We start from the raw sequence: 24,101 nt of genomic DNA, 5'->3' as shown, positions 1-24,101 counted from the left end.
GACACGCATGATCTGTCCCGCCACTGAGTTGGCAAAGGTCTATGTATATGTCAATGTAAACTGCCTATAGCATTCAAATTATAAATTTGACCTTATTATATCGTCATATCACCGATAATAATTATCGGCAGTAATTTATTATTTATATTTTTAGCTACAAAAAAATATATACATAAAATGCGTAGCCTTTATTAAATAGAATAAAATATCATCTTGGAACTATTCTATCCTCTCTGTGATTATACTTCTTCGTCTGGTCTCTATCTATAGAGAAATACGACAACAGACAAATAAAAAAAGTGAAAAATTGAAACTATTATTTCTAACAGCTACTGGTAACAGTGAGATTCGAACTCACGCCTCTTGCGAGACCAGAACTTGAGTCTGGCGCCTTAGACCAACTCGGCCATGTTACCTCATGTTTGCTTTAACTGCTTACATATATAATCTGACGCGTTTAAAAATTTTATTCTCTTCCCACATCGCTATCCTACTGAATTGGGTCCAGCGGCACACATATGATTAGTGGTGGTAACAACGTCAGTTCCAAAGAGATGACGGTCGCCTTTTTTGATAGGATGGTGATACGAATTTCCTGCTAGGAAGGTGAATACTACGCAAGCTGATAAGCTTCATATTATATATATCACAAATAAGCATTGCATACAGCGATTGATGTTGGAAAAGCAGGTACCAAACCACATATTGCAGTCCATCTAACCCTGCACTGCTTTGCTTCGGTGCATACTACTTGGCTGTCAGATGTTGGGTCCTCAGTGACAAGGTCATCAGCAATTTGTTAGTTGAGCATTAGTAAGTATATTGTCTGTTGTATCCAACATGTTCAATAACACTTATTCTTTAATCTGTCATTAACGATTGCTGTTACAGGATTTTTCATCTCCTAGCGGACGTTTGAACTTTTATTTAGGCAGAGTAGACATGAATGAAAGTTAATCTGGACATGAATATTAACTGATCTGGACATGAATGAAAATCGAGCTAGACATGAATGAAAATCGAGCTGGACATGAATGAAAATCGATCTAGACATGAATGAAAATCGAGCTGGACATGAATGAAAATCGAGCTGGACATGAATAAAGATCGATCTGGACATGAATATAAAACGATCTGGACATGAATATACATCGACCTGGACATGAATATAAATCGATCTGGACATGAGTAAAATCAATCTGGACAAAATAAAAATCAATCTGTACATGGATGAAAATCATTCTGACAAGAATAATAATCAATCTAAACATGAATAATAGACAACCTGGACATAATAACAGTCAACCTGGACATAGTTTTAGTCAACTAAGACATAATAAAAGTTGAAGTAGATAATATATTAAGTATAGCAGAGCAGAATATATGAGTACTTAAGATTTCAATTCAAGTCAAGACATAATATAAGTTAAGCAGTACAAAGCCAATGTCAAGATATAGTAGTATGGCTGTTTCACTCGTGACAAGAAGCTTGTAGGCTAATGTACAGGAAATGGCAAGGGTGCGTCAGAGACTCACTGTGCGCATAAGGCATAAGCCTATTTTGCTGCTGTGGGAATAGGGCCTGAGCGTTTCCCCTCATTTCACTTTACCCAGGTTGAGTTTGAAACAATTTGGAGGCTGGTGGCAGAGGTAGGTGGAAAGTGTGGGGTTTGTTAGCAGCAGCAGGGAGGGAAAAAACAACAACCAAAGATCCTTTTTTTTTCTCATTACCATTCGCCATGGCAAATCAACAGCTTCGACGCACACTTGTAAATGGCTCCTACTCTCTTCACGATGATTAAAAAACAAAGAAAACAAAACGGCACAATCCACGGATTTATTGAAAAACGAAATGAAGGTAACTGTTTTCTTAAAAAAGCATGTGTTCAAGATTTATAAAGGAGTAGACCGCCGTTACTGCTGCTTAAAAAACGCTGGGTAAGTAAATAAGGGAAGGGAAAGGTTACTGGTTGTGCTTGGGGTATAGCTTTAGTAGACATACGCTCTTTCAGAATTACTGTTTTTTTTCTTCTCTGTATATACTTGATGCACCATCTTGCACCATTCCAACGTCAGACTTACGTGCGTAATACAACATCGTCCTCTACCTGCACAAACCATTCGTACTCACAACAAGAACGACGCAACAATTTTCTTCTCCATTACTCATACACAATTATATACAACATGACGCTGATCCGCCATTGACTTACAAAATATACAGCCTGACGCATTTATTTTTCACTATCATGTACGCCCATATTACACGATGACGACTATGACGCCGGTCTTTTTGTTTTAATACTTGTACGCTCAAGCACATCATCATCGTAATGACGGTCATCTCTTTCTTTGCTGTTTGTATTCACATCACTGCGATGATAATTATATTCCTATGATGCATACACACCACCACAACTATAATCCTCCTCTGCAATTCGCTGTACTCGCACACACACGATGGCAACAACGATTACCTTTTTCTTTTTGCATATGCCAACACGAACATTGCCGGTCTTGATGGATAAGGTAGCTATATATGCTGATGGGTGGTATGTAGGGTTTTATTATTGTTACTGTAGATGTTATGGTTGGGATGAAAAAAATAAAAGTAAAAGATCATACATTATGTAGTCATTATGTTCCAGTTGTCTGCATAAACGGGTGTGAGATGGGATTGCATGTTATTACAAGTGCTTCTATAAAAACTATAGATATAGCTGTCAGCGGGATGATAATATGGCAGGGACAAAGAAGAAAAGGCGTTCGTTGTTATGAAGGAGGAAGTTCCTTTGCTATCACAACAGCAAGTTTATTTTTCATTAATAACAACAACTATGAACAACCAACAAGTTACTACCCTTGACAACATTCGCTACGCTCTCTCTCAATCGACTGTACGTGGAGTTCTTGCACTCATTCCCAATGAAATCGTGCGCCTTCTTGCTGCTTAATGGCAGATCTTTAAGGATCGCATCTCGGAATTGTGTGGCTACAAATGGGTTCACAAACGCGAGACTGTGAGTGGTATCAGACGCTCTGCCACGCAATGCCAATAATTACAATAACCATCCTTCACCACGAAACAACATCCTTCGCACCTGCATAACTCTTGTAGAACCTTCTTCGTTATCTTTCTTATATAACGGTCAACATACTTTATTTTCATCCAATCCACAGCAACACAAAAGGAAAGAAACCTGTCAGTTATCCTTCCTGCTATCTACAGCTCATTTTCCATAAAGACCGGCGATGTTAACGTTGGTATATGCAAAAGGTAAAAAGTAATCGCGTCAGGCTGTATATTTTGCAAGTCAATGGCGGATCAGCGTCATGTTGTATATAATTGTGTATGAGTAATGGAGAAGAAAATTGTTGCGTCGTTCTTGTTGTGAGTACGAATGGTTTGTGCAGGTAGAGGACGATGTTGTATTACGCACGTAAGTCTGACGTTGGAATGGTGCAAGATGGTGCATCAAGTATATACAGAGAAGAAAAAAAACAGTAATTCTGAATGAGCGTATGTCTACTAAAGCTATACCCCAAGCACAACCAGTAACCTTTCCCTTCCCTTGTTTACTTACCCAGCGTTTTTTTAAGCAGCAGTAACGGCGGTCTACTCCTTTCTAAATCTTGAGCACATGCTTTTTTTAAGAAAACAGTTACCTTCATTTCGTTTTTCAATAAATCCGTGGATTGTGCCGTTTTGTTTTCTTTGTTTTTTATTCATCGTGAAGAGAGTAGGAGCCATTTACAAGTGTGCGTCGAAGCTGTTGATTTGCCATGGCGAATGGTAATGAGAAAAAAAAAGGATCTTTGGTTGTTGTTTTTTTCCTCCCTGCTGCTGCTAACAAACCCCACACTTTCCACCTACCTCTGCCACCAGCCTCCAATTTGTTTCAAACTCAACCCGGGTAAAGTGAAATGAGGGGAAACGCTCAGGCCCTATTCCCACAGCAGCAAAATAGGCTTATGCCTTATGCGCACAGTGAGTCTCTGACGCACCCTTGCCATTTCCTGTACATTAGCCTACAAGCTTCTTGTCACGAGTGAAACAGCCATACTACTATATCTTGACATTGGCTTTGTACTGCTTAACTTATATTATGTCTTGACTTGAATTGAAATCTTAAGTACTCATATATTCTGCTCTGCTATACTTAATATATTATCTACTTCAACTTTTATTATGTCTTAGTTGACTAAAACTATGTCCAGGTTGACTGTTATTATGTCCAGGTTGTCTATTATTCATGTTTAGATTGATTATTATTCTTGTCAGAATGATTTTCATTCATGTACAGATTGATTTTTATTTTGTCCAGATTGATTTTACTCATGTCCAGATCGATTTATATTCATGTCCAGGTCGATGTATATTCATGTCCAGATCGTTTTATATTCATGTCCAGATCGATCTTTATTCATGTCCAGCTCGATTTTCATTCATGTCCAGCTCGATTTTCATTCATGTCTAGATCGATTTTCATTCATGTCCAGCTCGATTTTCATTCATGTCTAGCTCGATTTTCATTCATGTCCAGATCAGTTAATATTCATGTCCAGATTAACTTTCATTCATGTCCACTCTGCCTAAATAAAAGTTCAAACGTCCGCTAGGAGATGAAAAATCCTGTATTTCCCTCATAACCTCACTTGTGCGGACATTTCCTTATTCATACACATCTTGGTGAAACACCGATCAGCTATGCTCAGGAAGAAGTTGTCATTATTCGGATCATGTAATTCACATTAGCTACTATCTGAGGCATTTACCCGGATGTACCTTTTACTCACGCATCATACATTACTTAATCCTATATGATTGATTTATAACATCAATTCATTCGTTCAATGCACACGCTGTGGTAGTTGCCAAGGATAAGCCATTTCTTATAAATAATGAGAACTTTTGTTATCATAATAAACCAGTTCAATTCCTTTCGGGTCTCGTTGACTTATTCTGTCTCTTTTGGTTTATTGGATATTACATTGTCCAGCAGGTATTGTTTTGATGTATCTTAAGTCTGTTGTTAGTATGTATAGAGGCTCATAGAAGGTGATGGCAGCCTCTTACATGCCGTTAGTATTAGAGTAGTATAAGGATCCTACTGATGACCCTTATGAGAGCCGAGGAGCCGAGAACAAAAATCGGGCCAGTTTGATTCTCTTTCCTTGAAGCAGAGAATCAAATCTAGAATCAGATTGTTACTGTAAGTGAGAGTATCAACTGTTGTAAATAGAGAAATGTGTTACTTGTCGACTTTTATCTGCAGTTTTATCTGTTTTTTCTGTTCAAATGTTACAAAGAAGCTTTCTAATATTAGAAAAGCTAGCACTCCGAAGGACTCGTCTATTGTCTCATTCCAGTAGATGCTATCTTTAAGCCTACTTACACTACACTTCTCCTCCCTATTCCTTGCTTAATTATTGTCTGCCGAGTTATCACTCTGCTGTGGGCACCACCATTGGCTCCTGGACTCAGCTACATCTCGCAGAGCTGGCGTTCTCCGACGTTTCGAAGGGCAAAATTTTTTCGGCTGTTGCTGAGCTTATGGAGCTCACCATTGCTCATTGGAAAAGTGCGATCCCCTGCAACCATTGCAGTCACAGCAACAACGCGACAGCACCTTTGATATAAGTCAAGCTACTATATAATACTTAACACCAGGTTAAAGAGTAAGAAAGAGGTACTCAAAGAGAGAAACATACACCTTTTTTAGGCATCTATGAAGTTGGCTTCTGTCGCAAGCGCAACAGAGGCTTCGACTTTGACCTCCCATTCGGCGATGCCTACAACCAGACTGTGGCATTGCCGGTGTACGAGGCGCTCCATAGTGAGGCTGCGACTCGGCCTCACATTCAAGACTGGGCTCGCTTCGTCAAGGGCAAGTTTGAGTCCCACTTCAAGTATAAGAAGGGACAAAGCAAGAAGGAGCAGCCCGATGTTGAGGCCGAGAACAAGGCTCGACGACGCCGGCAGCGAGCTCTTAGAGTATGTATTTAAACCATTGTTACGAAAGTGTTTGTAAAGGTTACTTAATTATCCTTTAATTTGTCTGTATTTTGATCTATAAAGAAACTGCAACGTCGCACCGGCGTCTTCGAGGCCCAACAGGAAGACTGCACAAGCCTCTTCTCTACCGAATGTGTGCAGGTTTTATCCTTTGACTATATGTCAGAGGACGAGACTGATGCGGAGGAGACGGCTTCGTCGTCCACCCAACAGCAAGAACGTTGGATGACGAAGCGTCCAAGCTGGAGAAGCAGAAGAGTTAGTACTGTAAACAGTGAAGTTAAAAACAATTGACCTAGTGATACTAATCAAACATTCACTTTTCTGTAGGCAACTGCTTTTCTGGAGCACTTGGTCGCTCCCACCGTCTATAGGCAACATGCCTGTAGGCGGGTGGTCGAAGTCGAGTACCGTGAACCTGGCTTTCTCGTTCCCTTTGCTTCACGCCGTGATGAGGAAGAGTCACAAAATCTCATTGACTTTTTTTTAATATATATATGCACCAGCATGGTCCAGTAGTTGGGCTGGGCATAGAAAAAAGACTTTTTCTTTCTATTTTTTAACAACTGGAAGGGGAGAATGAGAAGGAAGTATTAAGCGGTGATTTTTTCAATGTAATGGGAACGATGAGGTTGTTAATGCTGTATGTGGCGATGGCAACAGGTCAATGGATTCAAGCAACAGGTATTATCGGTTGCCAAAATAGATTTTCTGTTCTCTTTGACCATAGCTCGACACCTACGCTTGCATCAAGCTGTGTAACACCGCTCGACAGATTCCAATGCATAGCAGCAAAGAAATGGGACTTGGTGGTGCCTTCAATCGTTACATCGTGGCGAAAAAAGAAGTCGATTTGACCTGGATATGCTGCAGGCTGTTGGCTTGAGCGCGGAAGATACAGGGTTTGGATATACGATCCACGTTTACTGACTGATTTTTTGGACCGGTATAGATGGCCTTGGAGTTTCAGACGAGAGAGAACATTGCAACATTCGGCCGCACAACAACCAATCCGTCTTCCGCCTCAACGTAACCAGCAAATTGTACACCTTGGTCACCATACGCGTTACCATAATATTCTATGAGAGCGTCGTAAAGAACGGCAGGGAGAACATACGGTCGTAGCTTATCAGGCAAAGCAGATGGTGGCAGTGGTTCGGCTCCTGTCGCATTGACAATCTGCGTTGACAGCAAAACGAAGTCATCGATATCGAACGCATCTGCAGAAGAAAGCCGATTAGTGGTAGTGGTGGTAGGTGGGTTGCTGACCATATCCATCTGGAAAGCAGTATCTTCGGCATCGAGGTTTTGTGGCAACCGGGCAAACGAAATCTGCAGCATGAACATGCTCCAGGAATGACCCGGACAAAAGTCACCTCGAACGCACCCTTCTTGTTGGTATCAGTGTTGCCAATGAGACCGGTGTAACGATCGAAACTGAATACCCATTGCGCGTACACACGTCCAAAGTCCAAAGATGCATTGACATAGGTGAATATTGCATATGTATTGTCGGTGTGGTGGCGTCAGCACCGTACAATCGCTTACATCCATTACAGAATGTCAGCAGAAAGTCGTGTGCTTTGTCGACTTCGTCCTTGGTGATCGATGGTTTTAACAACAAGTGACAAGCATTGACAAAATGCATCTAATTTGTCAGATCCGCCTCTGGAATTGCGCTTACGGCCTTAAAAACACAGGGGGAGTATACCAAGACCCAGCTTTTCCACTCGGCAGCCTTCATGCCAGCAAAACGGTTGACGATCTTGGTGCCTAAGATGTCGAAATCCCGGTTGCACCAGCACACAGTCTGCCTTGGCTTGCATCGATTCGAGGACTCGCGTGGTGAGGTATCCGTTGTCCATCCAAATGCTGATCATACGCTTGCAACTACCGAGCAGGAGGTTATGCATCCCATCAATGATTGTGCTGCGCACGACATCGAAATATTCCAGCCGATGGAGCTCTGACCATCTTGTGCCTGTCTCCTGCTCGACTCTCTTACGCACTGCCGGTGTACTTGCTCTTGACCATTCCAGGGCTGCTGCTTCGTTTTGGTCCTTGCTTCTTGCTGGCTCGACATCAAACACTGCGTAGTTGCGGCGCATGGCATTACCCATTTGTGGTGCAAATGCACGGTCGCATTTATAGCAAGCTCGGATGCTGTTGTGTGCTGTGAAGCCGGAAACTTTTCGTGGAGCTGGAATGTCGCATGCAACTATGAAGAGGGCTGCACGGATGGTGACATGAATGGCGTTGCTTTTGTAGGTCGTCGTTTCGATACCATGGTACAAGGTAATGAGCTCGGAAACGAGTGAGCGCAAGTAGTTGTTGCTATCGGAAGTGTTTGGTTCGCGTGGTCCTGGCATCATACCGACTAAAATGACATTTTCCATTTTATAGCGCATGGAGGGCGGCAGGTTGTTTATCGTCAAGTAGATGGCACCGGATGAATATTGTGTGTTGGTGAAAGGGTTGAACCAATCGACATTCAAGGTACAGAAGAGCATGCGAGGTTGTTCAATAAAAGGCGAGTTTGGGTTTGACGGATCAGGGATAGTGGTGCACATTTCACCTTCGTGTACGTCGTACAAGGTATGTGGATCAACATGGCGCTGGCGCCATTCTTCAATCTGGTCTTCGAACTGAGGTCGGTTAAACAAGAGAAAATGATGTTGCTGATGATGGAGTTGTACGGATATATTTTGATAGGGCTGTTGTTAATGAGAAGCGGCTTGCTGCATGGTGATCGTTTATCGATTCGAGGATGGTTTGGAAAGCAAACAAACGAGCCGGTTTCGGGTAGGTTGTTGCTGTCCTAATTGGCGTGACATGTCAGGCAGACGACGAATCGGATAATGCTGTTGGAAAGGGAATTGTATTCTATCTGCTGCTTGACAGTCGACGGGGTGATGTTGGATCTGTACCCGATGCCATTGAGAGCAGGTATTCTGTTGAAGATTAGCAAGAGAAGAGACGACGCTTTGTTGGTGAGGTACAACATTTGGAAAATGGCAAAGAAGGCTGCCATGAAGACCACACTAGATTGGACCTCGGCTCCAGTGCCTTTACAAGACAAGTAAGTTAGTTATGGCATATAAGAGCACAATAAGGGGATGCTGACAACTTACTGTTCTGTATCTGCTGTTCTTGACCGGCTTGTTGCACCTCCAACTCGAAACCCGCGTCAACACCATTGTACTCTTCGAACTCCATATCAAGTGCGGAAACGAGCCCCTTTTCGACCATGTCTACGTCGTCGTCATGGCCGTCTTCATCCTATGCGAAGTATATCGAGCATTAATAACGTCTCGTGTTTCGATTCTTTCCCCCTTTCATCACAATACTCTTCCCATTTCAAAGTACATACATTTGGTACCTCCACCAAAACCAAGTACAGAAATGGTTTCATCAGTACGCGTGTTAACGTTGGCTCTCCCTGCATGGAATTTTTTTTTTTTAGTATACAGCAATTCGATAAGATTTTCACTATGATGATTACATTGATTTTGGACGCTTCGAACTCTGTCCTGGTCACTGTGTGATCTTTGGGCTGCAAAACATGATTTTTAGAGGACTCTTTTCGCATGTGTCGCAAGTATAGCGGTGAGCTCTGGATGAGACTTGAAGGTAATATTGAAAAGTCAAATATAAAGGAAAAGGAAGAGGAAGAAGAGAAAAGGCTCCCGCCACATAGATATATGCTTATGGATTCCGTACATTGGTGCATTCGAATAAATGACATGACAGCTTTATTTTTGTACATGTATCGTTTTATCAAGCAAGCACCTGTTGTGTTATGCTCCTCTTCGTGTTCCCGGCTGTTGTCGTGTTTCAACCCATCGTTTTGTAGGAGAAGATGAAAAGAAGCCCCAATCAATATATATACAGCGCAAACGTTGACGTTACAGCTTCATACTTGATATATTTTTAAGTGCTTGGTCGTATTTGAAAAGTCCTGTCCAAGCATCCGTCAAAGCTCTAATATGTCATACCACAAAGAAGCTTGTTGAAGGCTAACTGTGTGCTATCATAAAAGATGAATCATCTGTGATGCAAGTTAATATACGATCATGTCTTGGTTATTGAGAAGTAGGCGCTTATTCTATATGTTGCCGAAAGAGATCGCGTACTTACATACCGATGATGGTCGATGGCTCATCTATATTATTCTCACTGTTGAACGTTTACTACTATAGCCATTATTCTCCCGTGCAAGATGCTGCTGTAGGACTAGTCACTCTCTATTCAAGACTTTGTGTATCAGCTCTTCTTGTCACTAGCCAATCGAGACAAGAGTGACACTACATCAATAAGCACAACACTGCTTAAGGCAAAGATAGCTCTGAGCACTCGGAAGACACTACTACATCCATCATGATGGCATCCAAATCCTCACCTTCCTCGTCATACCGCCTTCTGGTCAACTAAAAATGCTGCACGTGATTTGTGAAGGGCCGGACGCACCGCTTGACTGTCGGGCGATCGCAGAGGTAACGCATGTCATATGCCCCCAAAAGCCGAGGATTCGGTATAGTCAGCTGACGAACGATGTGTAAAGTGCCTGAACTGGTATATCACGGTGGTAATACATACGTGACAGATCGTACACAACAAAACTGCGTGTTGTTGCTGTTATAAAATATTAAGCACACAGAGTCTTTGACTGCATCAAACTGGGCTTTTGAATGATGTGGCTTACAATCACGTATCATTGTACACGTTCTCGTCATAATGGAGTCAAATGTGTCTACCTGACGTGTGTCTTCATAACAATTGTTCATGCATCATCACGGAAACAGTCATGACGTTTCTTTGAATGCATGTATAATAGCACACAACAGTGCAGAACGGAATCAAAGACTTTAGTCTACCAGTGTCATGGCACCAAAAGAGGTTAGAGAAGAACCACACTCTTTGTTTGTTTGTTTTTACCATTGGGCTGAAAATCATCCTTCTCCTCCCGGCGAGTTTTTCCATTTTTGGACCATCCCATCCCATCCCATCCCCGCAACGTGTTTATCAGAAAATTGAACGCGGGAGCTTCTTCTATATGCTTACTCAAGGAGCGCATGATTCTGCTATTGTCAGCATCAACAGCACTCTTAACCAACACCCCGCACATTTGCTCTTTTACCATGACAGCTGTACACATGCTAGATATCATGTCATCTTTTTTTTTTCTCAGAAAGCTGTGCGAGATCGTATGAGGTTGCGGCGCTTAGGGTTATGATAGTCGTCTACGGTGTAACATTGGCGTAAAAGAAACGCACGCAGAGAGCATTAAATGTATGTACTCTGTACTCCAAGTATTTTCCTTAATGGATCAACAACTCCACAGATGGCAACAGCTTGCTATACCAAGACCTTCCACACTACAATACAAAGGGATGTCTTCGTATCAATGTATGAATAGGGTTTGCTGATATTCTATCTTTTATCAGTGAATACACCATGCGAACGGACCTTTTTTTATACATTGTGCAACGCAGCTTATAGAATACTTGGAATGAGGATAACGGCATTTCCCACACACCGTAAGAGAAACCAAGGCTTGTATGTTCTTGGTGATAACCAAGTACACTCAAAAAACACAGTGGGGGCGCTATAGTCCTTGGAAGATAGATGGGGTTGCTGCTTTTAGCCACAGGGAAGATAGGGTTTCGTAATCTACGGGATTAATAGCCAGATTTCCGACTCTCTCTCTCTCCCTTGACGGGGACAATTTTGGTTTAAGGGCAAACAAACACAAAAAAAAAAAAGATAAAATACTTTGGGGATCGCCGCTCGTCACGCCTGCTGATTGGCTAGGACAAGGTCGTGGCCCCCATCCGTACGTCGCCGATGGATGGCGCCAAAAAAATAATAATAATCAAAGTTTGTTTTTCCTTTATCCGTGCTTAGTCCGTTAGCCTCTCTCTCTCTCTCTCTTTTTTTTCGCGTCAGCAAATAACAACACGCATAGTATCGCACGCCTTGGCACACTCGTGTCTAGCTCAGAGTGTGGAGGAGCGATGGTTTGCCCTAAAGGGTGTTTAGTAGCAGTAGTAGCAGCAGGAGTACCAGTGGTTGAAACAGGTTTAATATAAGTGAGAGAGATCTCGACCCTGTCCAAGGATTCAAGATCCGATTCCGTAAAAGCGTGTGTTGCCGTTATCACTGGAAAAAATAATAATCTCGACCTCAGCCGGCAAATCTCTTTCTTCTTCTTCTTCTTTACTCTCTACTTTCTACTTTTTACGCCTTTATAAATGATTCAGTCGCTCGACGTTCCCGTCGTCTCCTTGGCTGTGCCCAACATACACAAGCTCAATAATATCACCAGCGATGACCTGTCCTGCATGTGGACCGGTACGTTTTTTTATCTATCTATCACTGCACCTTGTGTGTATGCCGTGCACGATAACGGGCAAGAGACTAACGATAAGTGATGAATTTTTGATAGTCTTCACCAAATGCAAAGACAACCTTGAAAATGGTCGACGACTTGAAAATCTGAGCTGGCGATTATGGTATCGTGAATCCTTGATCGAGAAGGCGCACGAACAACACGTCCGTACGCCCATTCCAATCCAGTCAAACAACAACAACAAGAACTGCACTGATAACGATGACTATTTCAGTTATGCATCATCAGCATCAGCATCATCGTCTGCTGCATCCTCTTGTGAGTCGACGCTGCAAACGCCACCTTCTCTCAAACACATGTCACCATCATCCTTTAAACGAATGATTTCTTCCCTCGATTATAATCCTATTGAAAAACAACAACAACAACAGCGGCAGCAGCAGCCACAACTGTTGCCCACACCAACATCAACGCCGCCGTCGCCATGCACAACACCTGCAGCAACAGCAGCAGTTGCACAGACAAATACATCTGTCGTACAACCACCACCACCACCACCATCATCATCACAGCAGCCATCGACTCCTAAATTGGATGCGCAGCCGATGGCGGTAGTGGCACCCCAGCCCAAAAAACCATTTTCCGCGCCGAAACCCACACGCAAGTTTTTCGTTTCTGATGATGACGAAGAAGAAGAGGAGGAAGAAGATGATGATGATGCTGCTCTACGTGTCACTGCTATGGCTGCTACTGGGAACAACAACAACACGATGGATGAAGATGGTTGCTGGAGCACTGTCCGCACATACGATCAAGAGTGTTGCACACCAACCTTTGCCAACCATCGGTACGACAGTAGCTGTCTTACCCCTAACGCTTCCGAGACAGATTTCATCAAAAAGACTCCGACATTGATTGCCAAGCAGCAACAGCAACCCCGGCCGTCTTTGCTCTCCGCAATGCTCACTCGACAACCACCAGCAGCACCACAACCTCAACAAAAACCATCGTCAGCATCCATCATGAACCGTAACAGCCATCATCGCCGACAACGACAACGACGACTGACTGCTTGTGGTGCGTCTCAAGAACCTGCCGAGCTCTCGCAAAGCTTAAAGTACTGCGTCGACTGGGAACAGCGTCAAAACGCCGTATCGAGGGATATGGACCCAACATTGCTACTGGATCTTTACCACCAAAGGGGTAGTAGACCACGACCCACGTATGACAACCACTGCTGGGAAAGCTTTCGAGGCTGGTAGTCACTGAACACATCTCCATCTCCTTCTTTTGCATATAACAGCACCGCCCTAATCCATTACGTACACGTACTTCTTTACTCATGCAACTTCTGCTTTGATCTTCCCCCTGCTTGTTCTATATCCTTGTACATTCATACTACATCCACACTGCCCCTGTTTCCCATGTATTTTAGCGCTTCTTTACTCTATACATATACAAATTACTATTTCTTTTTCTGCATACTCTCTATCTGTTCATACACATAAAGTATACAAATTACATAATATAAAATATAATAGATTCATTGGAACACATACATTGTATTATATATTTTTAAAAATGCTAAAGAAACAAAAGAGGAAATCATGAAAGAAAAGGATGAAGTATACAAAATGCTATATAACTAAACGTGGTTGTTGCTTTTTAAATGAGTTACACTTTACTCCCATTCGATCTATATATTGAACCAAAAGTTAGTATGTTTTATGCAGGGTCTCTCTCTCTCTCTCTCTCTCCTCCGCAACACAAACTACAGTGAGCAGCGACACTTACGGTGGCTGGGGGCTTGGAGCTGATATCATAGACGACACGGTTGACGCCCTTGACTTCGTTGATGATTCTTGAGCTGATGCGCTTCAAGCAGACGAACCATTCGGCACCAGAGCAGATATCGGCAGTCATGAAATCCTTGGTCTCGACAGCACGGAGAGCAATGACTTGTTCATAGGTACGCTTGTCGCCCATGACACCGACAGCCTTGACAGGCAACAAGGCGGCATAAGCCTGCGAGATCTGGCGGTAGAAGCCGTTCTTTTTGATTTCCTCAATGTAAATGTTATCGGCCAAACGAGCGATTTCAACCTGTTCCCTTGTGACTTCGCCCAAGATACGGATAGCAATACCAGGTCCAGGGAAAGGATGGCGCCAGACAAGCTCGTCATCCAAACCGAGGATACCGCCCAGCGCACGAACTTCATCCTTGAACAATTCACGAAGCGGTTCAATCAACTTGAGCTTCATGTCCTCCAACAGACCGCCGACATTGTGGTGCGTCTTGATGGTAGCCGAGGGGCCCTTGAACGAGATGGATTCAATGACATCCGGGTAAAGCGTGCCCTGCAACAAATACTCGATCTCACCACCACATTCCTTGTCAATCAATGCAGCCTCGGCCTCAAAGACTTCAATGAACGTGTTGCCGATGATCTTGCGCTTGCGTTCCGGATCGGTCACACCCTTCAAGCGACCCAAGAACAAGTCAGATGCGTCGCTGACCTTGATGTTGATACCCATCTTTTCACCCAGCATTTTCTTGACGTTCTGGCATTCGTTCAAGCGCATGACACCGTTGTCGACGAGAATGGCATGGAAGCGGTCGCCAATGGCTTCGTGCATCAACTTGGCGGCCACAGTCGAGTCAACACCGCCGGAAACGGCACCGACGACGCGGCCAGTGGGGCCCACAATGTTACGGATACGCTCGACTTCCTTGTCCACAAACGATTCCATGGTCCATGAGGTTGCACATTGACAGATGCCAATGACAAAGTTCTTTAACAGGGCTTGGCCATCGACGGTGTGGGTAACTTCGGGATGGAATTGGATACCAAAGAATGGCTTTTCGGTATGGGCGACGGCAGCGTAGGGAGCAGTGCGGGTGTTGGCAATGACAGTGAAGCCGGGAGCAGCGGCAGACACTTGATCACCGTGACTCATCCAGACCTAAACGTTATACTTTATCAGTACAGGACACACACAACCAGAGGATAAAATATATATACCATGTACAATACAACGATGGTGATAGGGATTCCAACAACTCCGCCAACTGAATCCTTCCAAAGATACACAACTTTACCTGAATATCACCCGATAAACCATCAAAGAGCTTATCAATGAAGGGATGATCGGGATGTTTGGCGACAGTGAGCATAGCATGGCCATACTCACGATGATCGCAAGGCACGACCGAGCCGCCCATCTGGGTAGTCATTTCTTGCAAGCCATAGCAAATACCGAGGATAGGCACACCGGCATCAAACACGGCAGGGTCGACACGAGGCGCATCCTGGTCATAAACCGAGTAAGGAGAGCCAGACAAAATGATACCCTTGGGCTTAAAGTGCAAATCAGCCAACTTTTGCGTGCATGGTAACAATTCACAGTAGACGCCCAATTCACGAATGCGTCGAGTGATCAAGTGCGAGTATTGGGATCCAAAGTCCAAAATAAGGACGGTGTCGTAGAGCTGATTTACTTGGGTGACCCGGTCTTGCGTCGTGGACGACATTGCGGTTATGTGTCTTCTTTTTTTTTTTAACGGGAGGGAAGGGTTAACCAATACAAAACGCCCGCATCTGCGCTTTTCAAAAAAAAAAAAAAAAAGTGCGCGTCACACACACAACCTTTGGACACATACCATTAATTCTGACTCGATCCGCTGTCACGCCACAGTTTCCTTTTTAAGTATTAAACACGGAATCAATCCGCTCATCCGCACAAGTTCATACAAAAGAGCTTCGAAATCAGTTGCCATGGAATTTTGACTGTTATGCTACTATGCTACTACTACGACCGCTACCAATCGATGATATTGCAGGGCTCTATGGTAACGTTCCTTGTTCGTTGTAGTGCGCGGTGATAGTTCGTTCTTATGATTAATAACTGCTAAATGGGCAGTGTAGATACTCACTCGTAAAGCGAAAGCAATTATTATGGCAGCGATCAGTAATATCGCTTACAGCGGTTTCTTGCATAGTATCAGGTACTTTCTTCCGCCAAGGGCGTATTCTTGGCTGTTGCCATGGAAAATTGGATATGATAATTGTTGCCATGATGATGTCGGGTAAACCGATGGTTGTCGTTTAGATGCTGTTGTTGCTCGGTGTGCCGACAGTAGCCAACGTTGCATGTCTTTCACACCACTGTCGTAAACCTCTCCTTCTCTTGCTCCGTTTTAATCAGAAGTCATCCATCCATGCAGACGCTCCTTTGCCTTATGCTTCTCTACATGTGTGATGATATAGTGAAAAGAAAATATGTGTTTTACACTTTACAGTTTGTTCTCATGTTAAACCGTTTAGCACAGGTAGTGCTAGTCTATATAAAACGCTGTAATTGTAGTATATCAATAGGCTGGTTTCTCAAATAAGAGCAGCGACATGAGAGAGAGAAAGAGAGAGAGAGAGAGAGGCCAAACAAGAACAGAGAATCTTTGTCGCCATTTCACCGTTTTCATCGTATTATCTTCGTCGCTAAAATTGCATAACACATGTTAGAAGCGATTCATCAACACACCTCAACTACTTTTTTTGCCACCATGTGGTAGTTCTACACTATAACTGTAGAATGCAAGAGAATTTCCAACAGCATCCAGCTTAAATTGTGTCTGTGAGAACTACAAAACTCAGCTTTTGAGAAAAGCAGGCAATCCCAATCCCTTGACTTGGACTTTCTTGTTCTTTCTCTTGTCACACTTACGAAAACAAGAGATCTAGAACGGAATTCGCCATACACCCTCTCCCTCCCCCTTCATGAGCTCACCTGCACCACAACAAAACGCAACACCAGGGCCGTCATCGAATCAAGGTGGTGGTGCTGGTGGTGCCGACAACAAGCAATCGAACAACGGTGTCGGCAGCAGTAGTAGTGGTGGTGGCGATCAGTCATCACAACAACAGCCACCACCAACACCAACACAGACACAACAACAACAACAACAACAGAGACCTTCAGCTGCCAATTTACCATCACAAGATGATCTCGATAAAATTGTAGCCTCGTATTTGCAGAAAAAGGGCTACAAGGCAACAGGCACGATTTTTGCGCGTGAAGCCAGTGGGAATACTTTGTCTCTTGAAGAATTATCGCAAGTGTTGGCGTCATCGGGTGGTGCTGCTGCTGCTGCTGCTGCTGCTACTTCTGCTAGTGGCAGTGGTAATAATGGTGGTGCTAGTCATGTATTCAAATATAAGGATGCAGAAGAAGGCGATCCAGATGCATATAACGTCAGTTATCGAAATTTACGCGAATGGATTGAAAAATCGTTGGATTGGTACAAGGTAAGCAGTCTGTTCTATATACTTGTATTCTTGAATTTTGCACACAATACACACGCACAATGGTTTTTAATTTTTTTTCTAACGCGTTCAATCTACAAACAATTCCATAAGCCTGAACTACGATCTGTTCTATTTCCCATTTTCGTACACGCCTACCTCGATCTTGTCAGCAAGAACTTGTCAGAACAAGCCAAATATTTCATGGAAACGTACAAAAAGGACCATGTCGAGCTCCACTCGCTCGATATTAGTCGGTTGGAAACAGTAACTACACCAGACCATATACGCGAAAACGAATTGGCCCAAATGTATCGCAACAACAAGTATAATCTGCGCATGTCCAGCGTGCCCTTTGAACTGTTTCTCAATTATCTTCAAGATAACAAGTATATGCTCTTACTGCGGATCGTAAATCAATATCTCAATATCCAAGGTAAAAATATTTTCTTTTTTCTAAAAACGCGTCTTTATGTTCTTTTTTTTTTTCGAGTTACTGAAAAAGATACAAATACGATTTAGTGGTTCATGGCAAGTTGAAATCCGCGGGCGGATTGGAGATGGATGATATGGCAGGCGTGATCGGTATCGCTGGCCATGAAGCGCAACAAATCGAGTCGTTCAATCAGCAGAAAGTCCAGTTGGGTGGCACACAGATGGATCCAGCTCTCAGAGAAGAGGTGGAACGAACTTTGAAAGAACGTGATGCTGCAAGAAAGGAGCAAGCTGCAAGTGATCCTGTAAGTTTGTTCGATATGCTTGATGAAATGCTATATGTTACTTTAAAGAAGATTTTGCGATTTCCTAAATCCACGCTTTAAGACTGCCGTTATCGAACCCGGTGTCGCGTTATTGGATACATTCAAAAAGGTCAAGCAAGAGGCTACAGCAGATGGACCGGCGTTTGGTGATATACCATTGCCACAATAGTGAGTTTTTCTGTGGCATACGAGGGTTATTCTATGAAGGATGGTGTCTGTTTACTAACAGCATATATAAATCTTAACATCTAGTCGAGGCACCGACATCGAAGCAGAATTGGAATCATTAAAGGATCTGCGGAAGCGAGTATCACTTGGTAGCGCTTCATTACCAAGCGTATGTTGCTACACTTTCCACAACACGCATGATGGGTAAAAAGCTCTATTTTCATATCTTTCTCTTGCCATATGACTTTGTCTCCTTTTGTGCTGTGAGATGATGGAAATCTGAGAGGGAGAATATATTGGAGATCTCCTACACCTTACTGATGTTTTTGTATACATGTTTTGTAGATTGAATTGCTTAGCGATGACGGAAGATACTTCGCTTATTGCTGGTGGTTTCTCTGAATCATTCATCAAAATCTGGAGTTTGAAGGGAGAAAAACTAAAGGGACTACGAAACACGGTTAATCCAGCACACGTTAATGACTGTAAGTTTTATTCAGGCAGCAGGAGGGGGTCACTAGTAGTAGTAGTGGATTGGTTGATTTTTTGCTTTGCGTTGTACACTCTATAAATATAGATAACGATCTGAACCGTCAAAAAGAACGACACGGGTCCGAATACAAACGATTGGTTGGCCACGCCGGACCAGTTTATGGTGTTAGCTTTAGTCATGATAACAAGTACTTGATTTCATGTTCAGAGGACAAGACAGGTAATAACTAAAAGGAAATGGTCGGGGGTAGGGTTATACATGTCTCTCTCCAAAATAGAAGAGAAAAAATGTTTAATTATTCATGATACATGTATAGCACGATTATGGAGCACACAAACCTTCTCAAACCTGGTTTGCTACAAGGGTCACAACTATCCTATTTGGGACGTTGATTTTGGCCCGTACGGCTTCTATTTCGCTACAGCTTCTCATGATCGAACAGCAAGATTATGGAGCTGTGATCATATCCATCCTTTGAGAATCTTTTCGGGCCATTTATCCGATGTAGATGTGAGTTAATAGAAAAAAAAAGAGAGCAATGGATACACAACAAAAAAGTTGTTGTGATCCTCGAAAGCTGGATCAAACTAAACAGACCGTGCCTTGTTTTTTTTTATGTTGCTTTAGACTGTCAAATTCCATCCCAACTCAAAATACCTGGTAACAGGATCAAGTGATCGTACTTGCCGTCTTTGGGACGTACAGAGAGGAACGTGTGTACGTGTCTTTACAGGTCATACCGGATCAATCAAGACCGTTGCGGTATCGCCGAATGGTCGCTTGATGGCATCTGCTGGTAAGTATTCATTTGTTGTTTGCTGTGTAACTAATAAGAGAAGCAATCTTTAAAACTAAATTTTTTGTATTTCTAGGCGAGGACAAGTCCATCATGCTGTGGGATCTAGGCTCTGGTCGACGACTCAAGCGAATGACCGGCCATACTGGATTCATCTATTCACTTGCTTTCAGTGCAGATAGTCATGTGCTTGTATCGGGCGGTGCTGATTCAACAGTACGCGTGTGGGATGTGAACAAAGATACCCTATCGAGCTCGACTACTGCTGCTTTTGGTAGCTCTGAAGACGGAGTGGATGCAAAGCGGATACGACTCGATGAAAGTAGCCCTAACTCGAAGAAGGACAAGAAGGACTTGGCGAAGGAAAAAGTAAAGGAGGAAGCGAAGCGAAAGAAGGGCGCAATTGAAAGGTAAAAAAAGGGCTTTTTTCTTGTTGTATCATTGTAAAACGACGGGCCCACGATGGCTAATATTTGTCTAATATGCGCATCGAAATTTTCAAGTCATGATCAATTGGGCGTGTTCCCCACCAAGCATACGCCTATATATGACGTTCAGTTCACCAAACGAAACCTATGCTTAGCCGCAGGCGCCTTCTCACCACCCGAAGCCTCATCCTAAAACCCGTTCTCTTCTACCCTTACCACTTGCTTTCGCTTTCTCTCTATTTCTTCATCCATCCGTCCATCCACATCCATTTATCCTAATCACACAAACACACACTTACACTCCTCTTTTCGAAAGACATTTTAAAAATACACACAACATACACAGACCTCTCCCAACAACTAGTGCACAAGGAAAAGGTGGTGCTGGTAGCACAACAAAGTTATACAAAATGACAAGAAAAGAAAACAAAAATGTATACAAAGAATAAGGAGATATATAAATCTACACTATGTATGTATGATATATTGATATTACGGCTGTTTTTTAATTGTCGTTACTACTATAGATCCAGAGGTAATGAACGTATATTGGATGACCTTTCTTTTCGTACAGATAATAACGGCTGCTTCCGTAGAGTCGTAGTATTCTTACTACCAGTACTACTACTGCTACTACTGGTGGCAGCAATAGCAGAAGGACCGATATGGATCAACCCATCATCCCCATCCTTATTATGTTTGCTCTTTTTATTATTGCTCCTTGACGGTGATAGCGAGGTTGCTGCCGCTGCTGCTGCTGATGATCCTCGTAATGCTTCTTCTTGCCGTCTCTGCTGTTCCTCCTGTTCCTCTTTAAACCGTCTCAATTCCTCTTCCTTTTGTCGTTGCGTAGCCAAGATGGCATCGATGAATTCGGGTATCAGAGCACATTCGCCCGAGTGATGATCGACCAATTGATGTGACAAGAACCAATAGCGTTCAGAAAATTTGGGATCGGGCACCCAGTTGCGTGTGTCGCGTGGATCGCCGCCAATAAACATGGTTCGCGTTGATAAGAGTTCAAATACCTCGTCTGGGTCGTAAAAGCCTTGGAATAAGATCATTCGGTCTCGTAACGAAGGCCCAGGGCAATAGTCAATTCGTACATCGTGTGGTATTAATCGTTGTAAAGCGGCTATCCAACACGAACAAAATAAGCTCATCAGGTATAACCTTCTTAATCATCCAACACCGTCTTGGAACTTACTCGGTGTCAGGGAAATTCGTGTCTTGTCGCCAAGAATACTGGCCGCTTTCAGTTGCATTTTTAAAACATGGAGGGCTTGGAGTGAGGGCAGGTGGGATAGGTCGTCAGGGGTTTTGAGCGTCGGTGTATCGTATACAATGCCAACGACGTTCTTGGTGGCAGTGAAACTGCTCACCAGTAGTTCTGTTTCTGCGTATGGTGATAGCATCTCGTCATCTTCGTCAGCAACATGATTGCTATTGCTGCTGCTATTGCTGTTGTTATCGTTATTCATATTATCCTTGTCCAAGACCGTCCTACTCCTTCGTTGTTGTTGTTGATGTGATGATGGTGATAAAGGTTGTTGATCCCGCTGTCCTTGTTGTCGTTGTTGCTGCCCTATCGCGCTATTATTACCACTCTTTCCGTTCGTCGTCGTCGTCGTTCTTGTTGTTCTTTCCTCTGCTGTAGCATTCGTAACATTAGTGGCTAATGTTGTTATTCTTGTTGGTATAAACGTATCGACGCCTTTCAAAAGTTGTTCAATCTGATCTGGCAATGACCATCCAGTACATCGTGCCGACATTAACGACGACTGAAACCCGAGAATCTGGTTATCTTGACTCAACACGGTTCGTAAAATAGCCGGGATGCTATTGACACTGTCTTGTGGTTGTGCGGGTGGATTGCCCGTCCATGGGATTGGAAACAATCGAGTATCGGTCCAAATATGAGGTACGGATCCTCGTTCAACCAGGCTTGTTAAACATAGCAGCAAAACACAACCACGTAAATAGTTGGCCTCGTATTGTACTTCGGCGAGTCGTTTGCGCAGTCGAAACAGTTCTTCCATATGCGCTTGGTTCTCTCGTTCTTTTTCTTCTCGTCTCTTTTGTTCTCGTTCTCGAAATGCCCGTTGCGCTGCTCTGTTTTGTGCTCGCCGCTCTTGGACTGTAGGTGGGTTGGGTTTGCGTCCCGGTCGTTTGCGTTTGCGTACTCGCTCACCGTTTTCGTCTTCTACACCGAAATCAGACTCTTGGTCGAAATGTTGAAAGCTGAAACGGGTACTGTTGCTGTTGAGTCCTGGTGGCTGCTGTTGTTGGCTGCCGGTACCTGTAATGGAGGAGGTATCGGAAGGTGGACTTGCTGAAATGTTGGAATCCATAACGTATTCCACCAAAAAAAAGCGAGGGAAAAAAAGACGCTAGAAGAAAAAAAAGAAGGGTACAACCAAAGCGTTTCTCTCACACTCCACAGAGAGTCTGGGCAGGTTGCCTTTACCATGTGGGGCTGCTCCCGCTCATGGTTTCACGGCGTGTTGAGTTCAAACAACGAATTAATTTAAATCAAGTGGATTGACAAACAGCAACCCTTTTTATTGATCTTTGATAGCAGTTGTATTAATGGATACCGTTATAGGCTATCAGATTACTATTCAAATCGGCATCGCTTGTGGTGGTAAAGGTCAACATGTTACTAGTGGCCTTTGTGACAATGGCCTCATACAGCTCTTTGGGCGAGAGAGAGGGTTGCTTGGACATGAGCGATGCAGCAATGCCCACGACGTGTGGGTTGGCCATGCTAAATAATTATTATCCATATTTAGTGCTCAGATGATTATGTAATCGCAGAAATAGAAAAGCGTTTTCTTTACCTGGTTCCATCCAAGACCTTGGTCTCGTCTGAGCCACCAATCCATGTGCTCCTGATATTAGAGCCAGGAGCATATACCTTGACACATCGACCCGTGTCGGAATAGTATGGGACCTTGTCATTGACGTCAGTTGCACCTACTGCAAAGGCATCCGCATTGGATGACGGTGAAAAATAGCATGCGTCTGTGCCGGAATTGCCTGCAGAAACGAAGACGGGGATGTTGTAATCATTGACAAGTTTGGATACGGCTTCATCAATCAATCGTGATTTAGGACCGCTCAATGACAAGTTGATGAGCGCTTTGCCTGGTGTGGCTACTTGGATCACATGTGAAATCCCTAACAACAGACGCGTAATGTTGGTTTACAATTGTGTACATTGAGTTAAATATAAATCACACTTCCTTGTATATATACATGCATGCGTGCATACATGCATCTCAAACAGTAAAGCCTATACCTTTGATCAAGTTGCTCATAGTGCCGTCGCCTGATTTATTAAGGATCTTGACGGAATGGATATTGGCTGATTTGGCAACGCCATACATTTTGCCTGCAATTTTACCAGCAACGTGTGTACCATGACCACCAAGATCAATATCGTCTTCTCGATCCACAAAATTGGCTGCCGCTCGAGCACGGCCTTCAAAATCCGTGTGTCCAACATTAACGCCCGAGTCAAGGACAAATACATCGATGCCCGATCTGTATTGTATGAATACAGTCATTGTTAGTGGTGTTGTTGTTGTTGGTGGTGCCATAAATCACAATCTATACAATAAAGAACTTACCCAGCAGTTTCATCAAACTCGTATGAATCCAACTCACCCAACGTACGTTTGTGAATCCGTGCAAGTCCCCAATCAGGACTGGACGAAAGTTGGAATCGTTTGTTGAGGTTCGCCTCTTTTTCTCCATCACGGAAATCATATGCTTCTGGAAGCAAGAA

The 24,101-nt window shown here is 43.4% G+C and overlaps 9 protein-coding genes and 1 non-coding gene across 10 annotated transcripts; 3 read left to right on the top strand and 7 right to left on the bottom strand.

Annotated features, from left to right (window-relative positions):
• Positions 1 to 333: 333 nt before the first annotated feature.
• BDB00DRAFT_t125 lies at positions 334 to 416 on the bottom strand. Its single transcript has one exon. It is a non-coding gene; the product is annotated as a tRNA-Leu (tRNA).
• Positions 417 to 5,554: 5,138 nt separating this feature from the next.
• On the top strand, positions 5,555 to 6,873 carry BDB00DRAFT_879027 (uncharacterized protein; the record flags this gene model as incomplete). Its single annotated transcript, XM_053127819.1, has 5 exons — positions 5,555 to 5,582; positions 5,724 to 5,995; positions 6,080 to 6,274; positions 6,347 to 6,477; positions 6,747 to 6,873. 5 exons carry the CDS (start codon positions 5,555 to 5,557, stop codon positions 6,871 to 6,873), a joined length of 753 nt encoding a protein of 250 aa, XP_052973261.1.
• A 109-nt stretch (positions 6,874 to 6,982) lies between these two features.
• BDB00DRAFT_792993 (uncharacterized protein) lies at positions 6,983 to 7,363 on the bottom strand (the record flags this gene model as incomplete). Its single annotated transcript, XM_053121173.1, has 1 exon — positions 6,983 to 7,363. One exon carries the CDS (start codon positions 7,361 to 7,363, stop codon positions 6,983 to 6,985), a length of 381 nt encoding a protein of 126 aa, XP_052973260.1.
• Positions 7,364 to 8,834: 1,471 nt separating this feature from the next.
• BDB00DRAFT_792992 (uncharacterized protein) lies at positions 8,835 to 9,265 on the bottom strand (the record flags this gene model as incomplete). The annotated part of the gene is made up of 2 exons (XM_053121172.1): positions 8,835 to 9,082; positions 9,148 to 9,265. 2 exons carry the CDS (start codon positions 9,263 to 9,265, stop codon positions 8,835 to 8,837), a joined length of 366 nt encoding a protein of 121 aa, XP_052973259.1.
• A 3,395-nt stretch (positions 9,266 to 12,660) lies between these two features.
• Positions 12,661 to 12,992, bottom strand: BDB00DRAFT_856825 (uncharacterized protein). Its single transcript, XM_053125795.1, has one exon. The coding sequence runs from the start codon at positions 12,942 to 12,944 to the stop codon at positions 12,771 to 12,773; it is 174 nt and encodes a 57-aa protein (XP_052973258.1). The 5' UTR covers positions 12,945 to 12,992; the 3' UTR covers positions 12,661 to 12,770.
• Positions 12,849 to 13,890, top strand: BDB00DRAFT_856824 (uncharacterized protein). The gene has a single exon (XM_053125794.1). The coding sequence runs from the start codon at positions 12,971 to 12,973 to the stop codon at positions 13,625 to 13,627; it is 657 nt and encodes a 218-aa protein (XP_052973257.1). The 5' UTR covers positions 12,849 to 12,970; the 3' UTR covers positions 13,628 to 13,890.
• BDB00DRAFT_856822 (uncharacterized protein) lies at positions 13,891 to 15,969 on the bottom strand. The gene is made up of 3 exons (XM_053125793.1): positions 15,466 to 15,969; positions 14,160 to 15,329; positions 13,891 to 14,061 (listed from the first exon to the last, which is right to left on the bottom strand). Exons 1-3 carry the CDS (start codon positions 15,895 to 15,897, stop codon positions 14,047 to 14,049), a joined length of 1,617 nt encoding a protein of 538 aa, XP_052973256.1. The 5' UTR covers positions 15,898 to 15,969; the 3' UTR covers positions 13,891 to 14,046.
• Positions 15,970 to 17,046: 1,077 nt separating this feature from the next.
• Positions 17,047 to 20,624, top strand: BDB00DRAFT_158423 (WD40-repeat-containing domain protein). Its single transcript, XM_053116274.1, has 10 exons — positions 17,047 to 18,101; positions 18,188 to 18,405; positions 18,488 to 18,594; positions 18,679 to 18,798; positions 18,940 to 19,079; positions 19,172 to 19,306; positions 19,404 to 19,597; positions 19,715 to 19,883; positions 19,960 to 20,293; positions 20,387 to 20,624. Exons 1-10 carry the CDS (start codon positions 17,141 to 17,143, stop codon positions 20,502 to 20,504), a joined length of 2,496 nt encoding a protein of 831 aa, XP_052973255.1. The 5' UTR covers positions 17,047 to 17,140; the 3' UTR covers positions 20,505 to 20,624.
• A 592-nt stretch (positions 20,625 to 21,216) lies between these two features.
• On the bottom strand, positions 21,217 to 21,642 carry BDB00DRAFT_741081 (uncharacterized protein; the record flags this gene model as incomplete). Its single annotated transcript, XM_053118461.1, has 2 exons — positions 21,217 to 21,446; positions 21,519 to 21,642. Coding segments are annotated over 2 exons (354 nt in total), but the record flags the coding sequence as incomplete, so codon positions are not given.
• Positions 21,643 to 22,897: 1,255 nt separating this feature from the next.
• Positions 22,898 to 24,029, bottom strand: BDB00DRAFT_775216 (peptidase S8/S53 domain-containing protein; the record flags this gene model as incomplete). The annotated part of the gene is made up of 4 exons (XM_053120210.1): positions 22,898 to 23,078; positions 23,152 to 23,491; positions 23,613 to 23,857; positions 23,944 to 24,029. Coding segments are annotated over 4 exons (852 nt in total), but the record flags the coding sequence as incomplete, so codon positions are not given.
• Positions 24,030 to 24,101: the final 72 nt, after the last annotated feature.

Source organism: Zychaea mexicana (assembly GCF_025766255.1).
Source record: "Zychaea mexicana strain RSA 1403 chromosome Unknown BDB00scaffold_157, whole genome shotgun sequence".
Classification (NCBI taxonomy): Eukaryota; Fungi; Mucoromycota; class Mucoromycetes; order Mucorales; family Lichtheimiaceae; genus Zychaea; species Zychaea mexicana.
This window is presented reverse-complemented; position numbering and strand designations above follow the sequence as displayed.

Bases quoted from the DNA above. Each gene is read 5' to 3' on its own strand.
- BDB00DRAFT_856824 (XM_053125794.1), top strand. From the start codon at position 12,971: ATGGCGGTAGTGGCACCCCAGCCCAAAAAACCATTTTCCGCGCCGAAA.
- BDB00DRAFT_856822 (XM_053125793.1), bottom strand. From the start codon at position 15,897: ATGTCGTCCACGACGCAAGACCGGGTCACCCAAGTAAATCAGCTCTAC. The intron at 15,330-15,465 runs GTAAAGTTGTGT...TATAACGTTTAG, and splicing joins GTTTATCGGGTGATATTCAG to GTCTGGATGAGTCACGGTGA.
- BDB00DRAFT_158423 (XM_053116274.1), top strand. From the start codon at position 17,141: ATGAGCTCACCTGCACCACAACAAAACGCAACACCAGGGCCGTCATCG. The intron at 18,406-18,487 runs GTAAGTTTGTTC...CCACGCTTTAAG, and splicing joins AGCAAGCTGCAAGTGATCCT to ACTGCCGTTATCGAACCCGG. The intron at 18,595-18,678 runs GTGAGTTTTTCT...CTTAACATCTAG, and splicing joins GATATACCATTGCCACAATA to TCGAGGCACCGACATCGAAG.
- BDB00DRAFT_856825 (XM_053125795.1), bottom strand. From the start codon at position 12,944: ATGGCTGCTGTGATGATGATGGTGGTGGTGGTGGTGGTTGTACGACAG.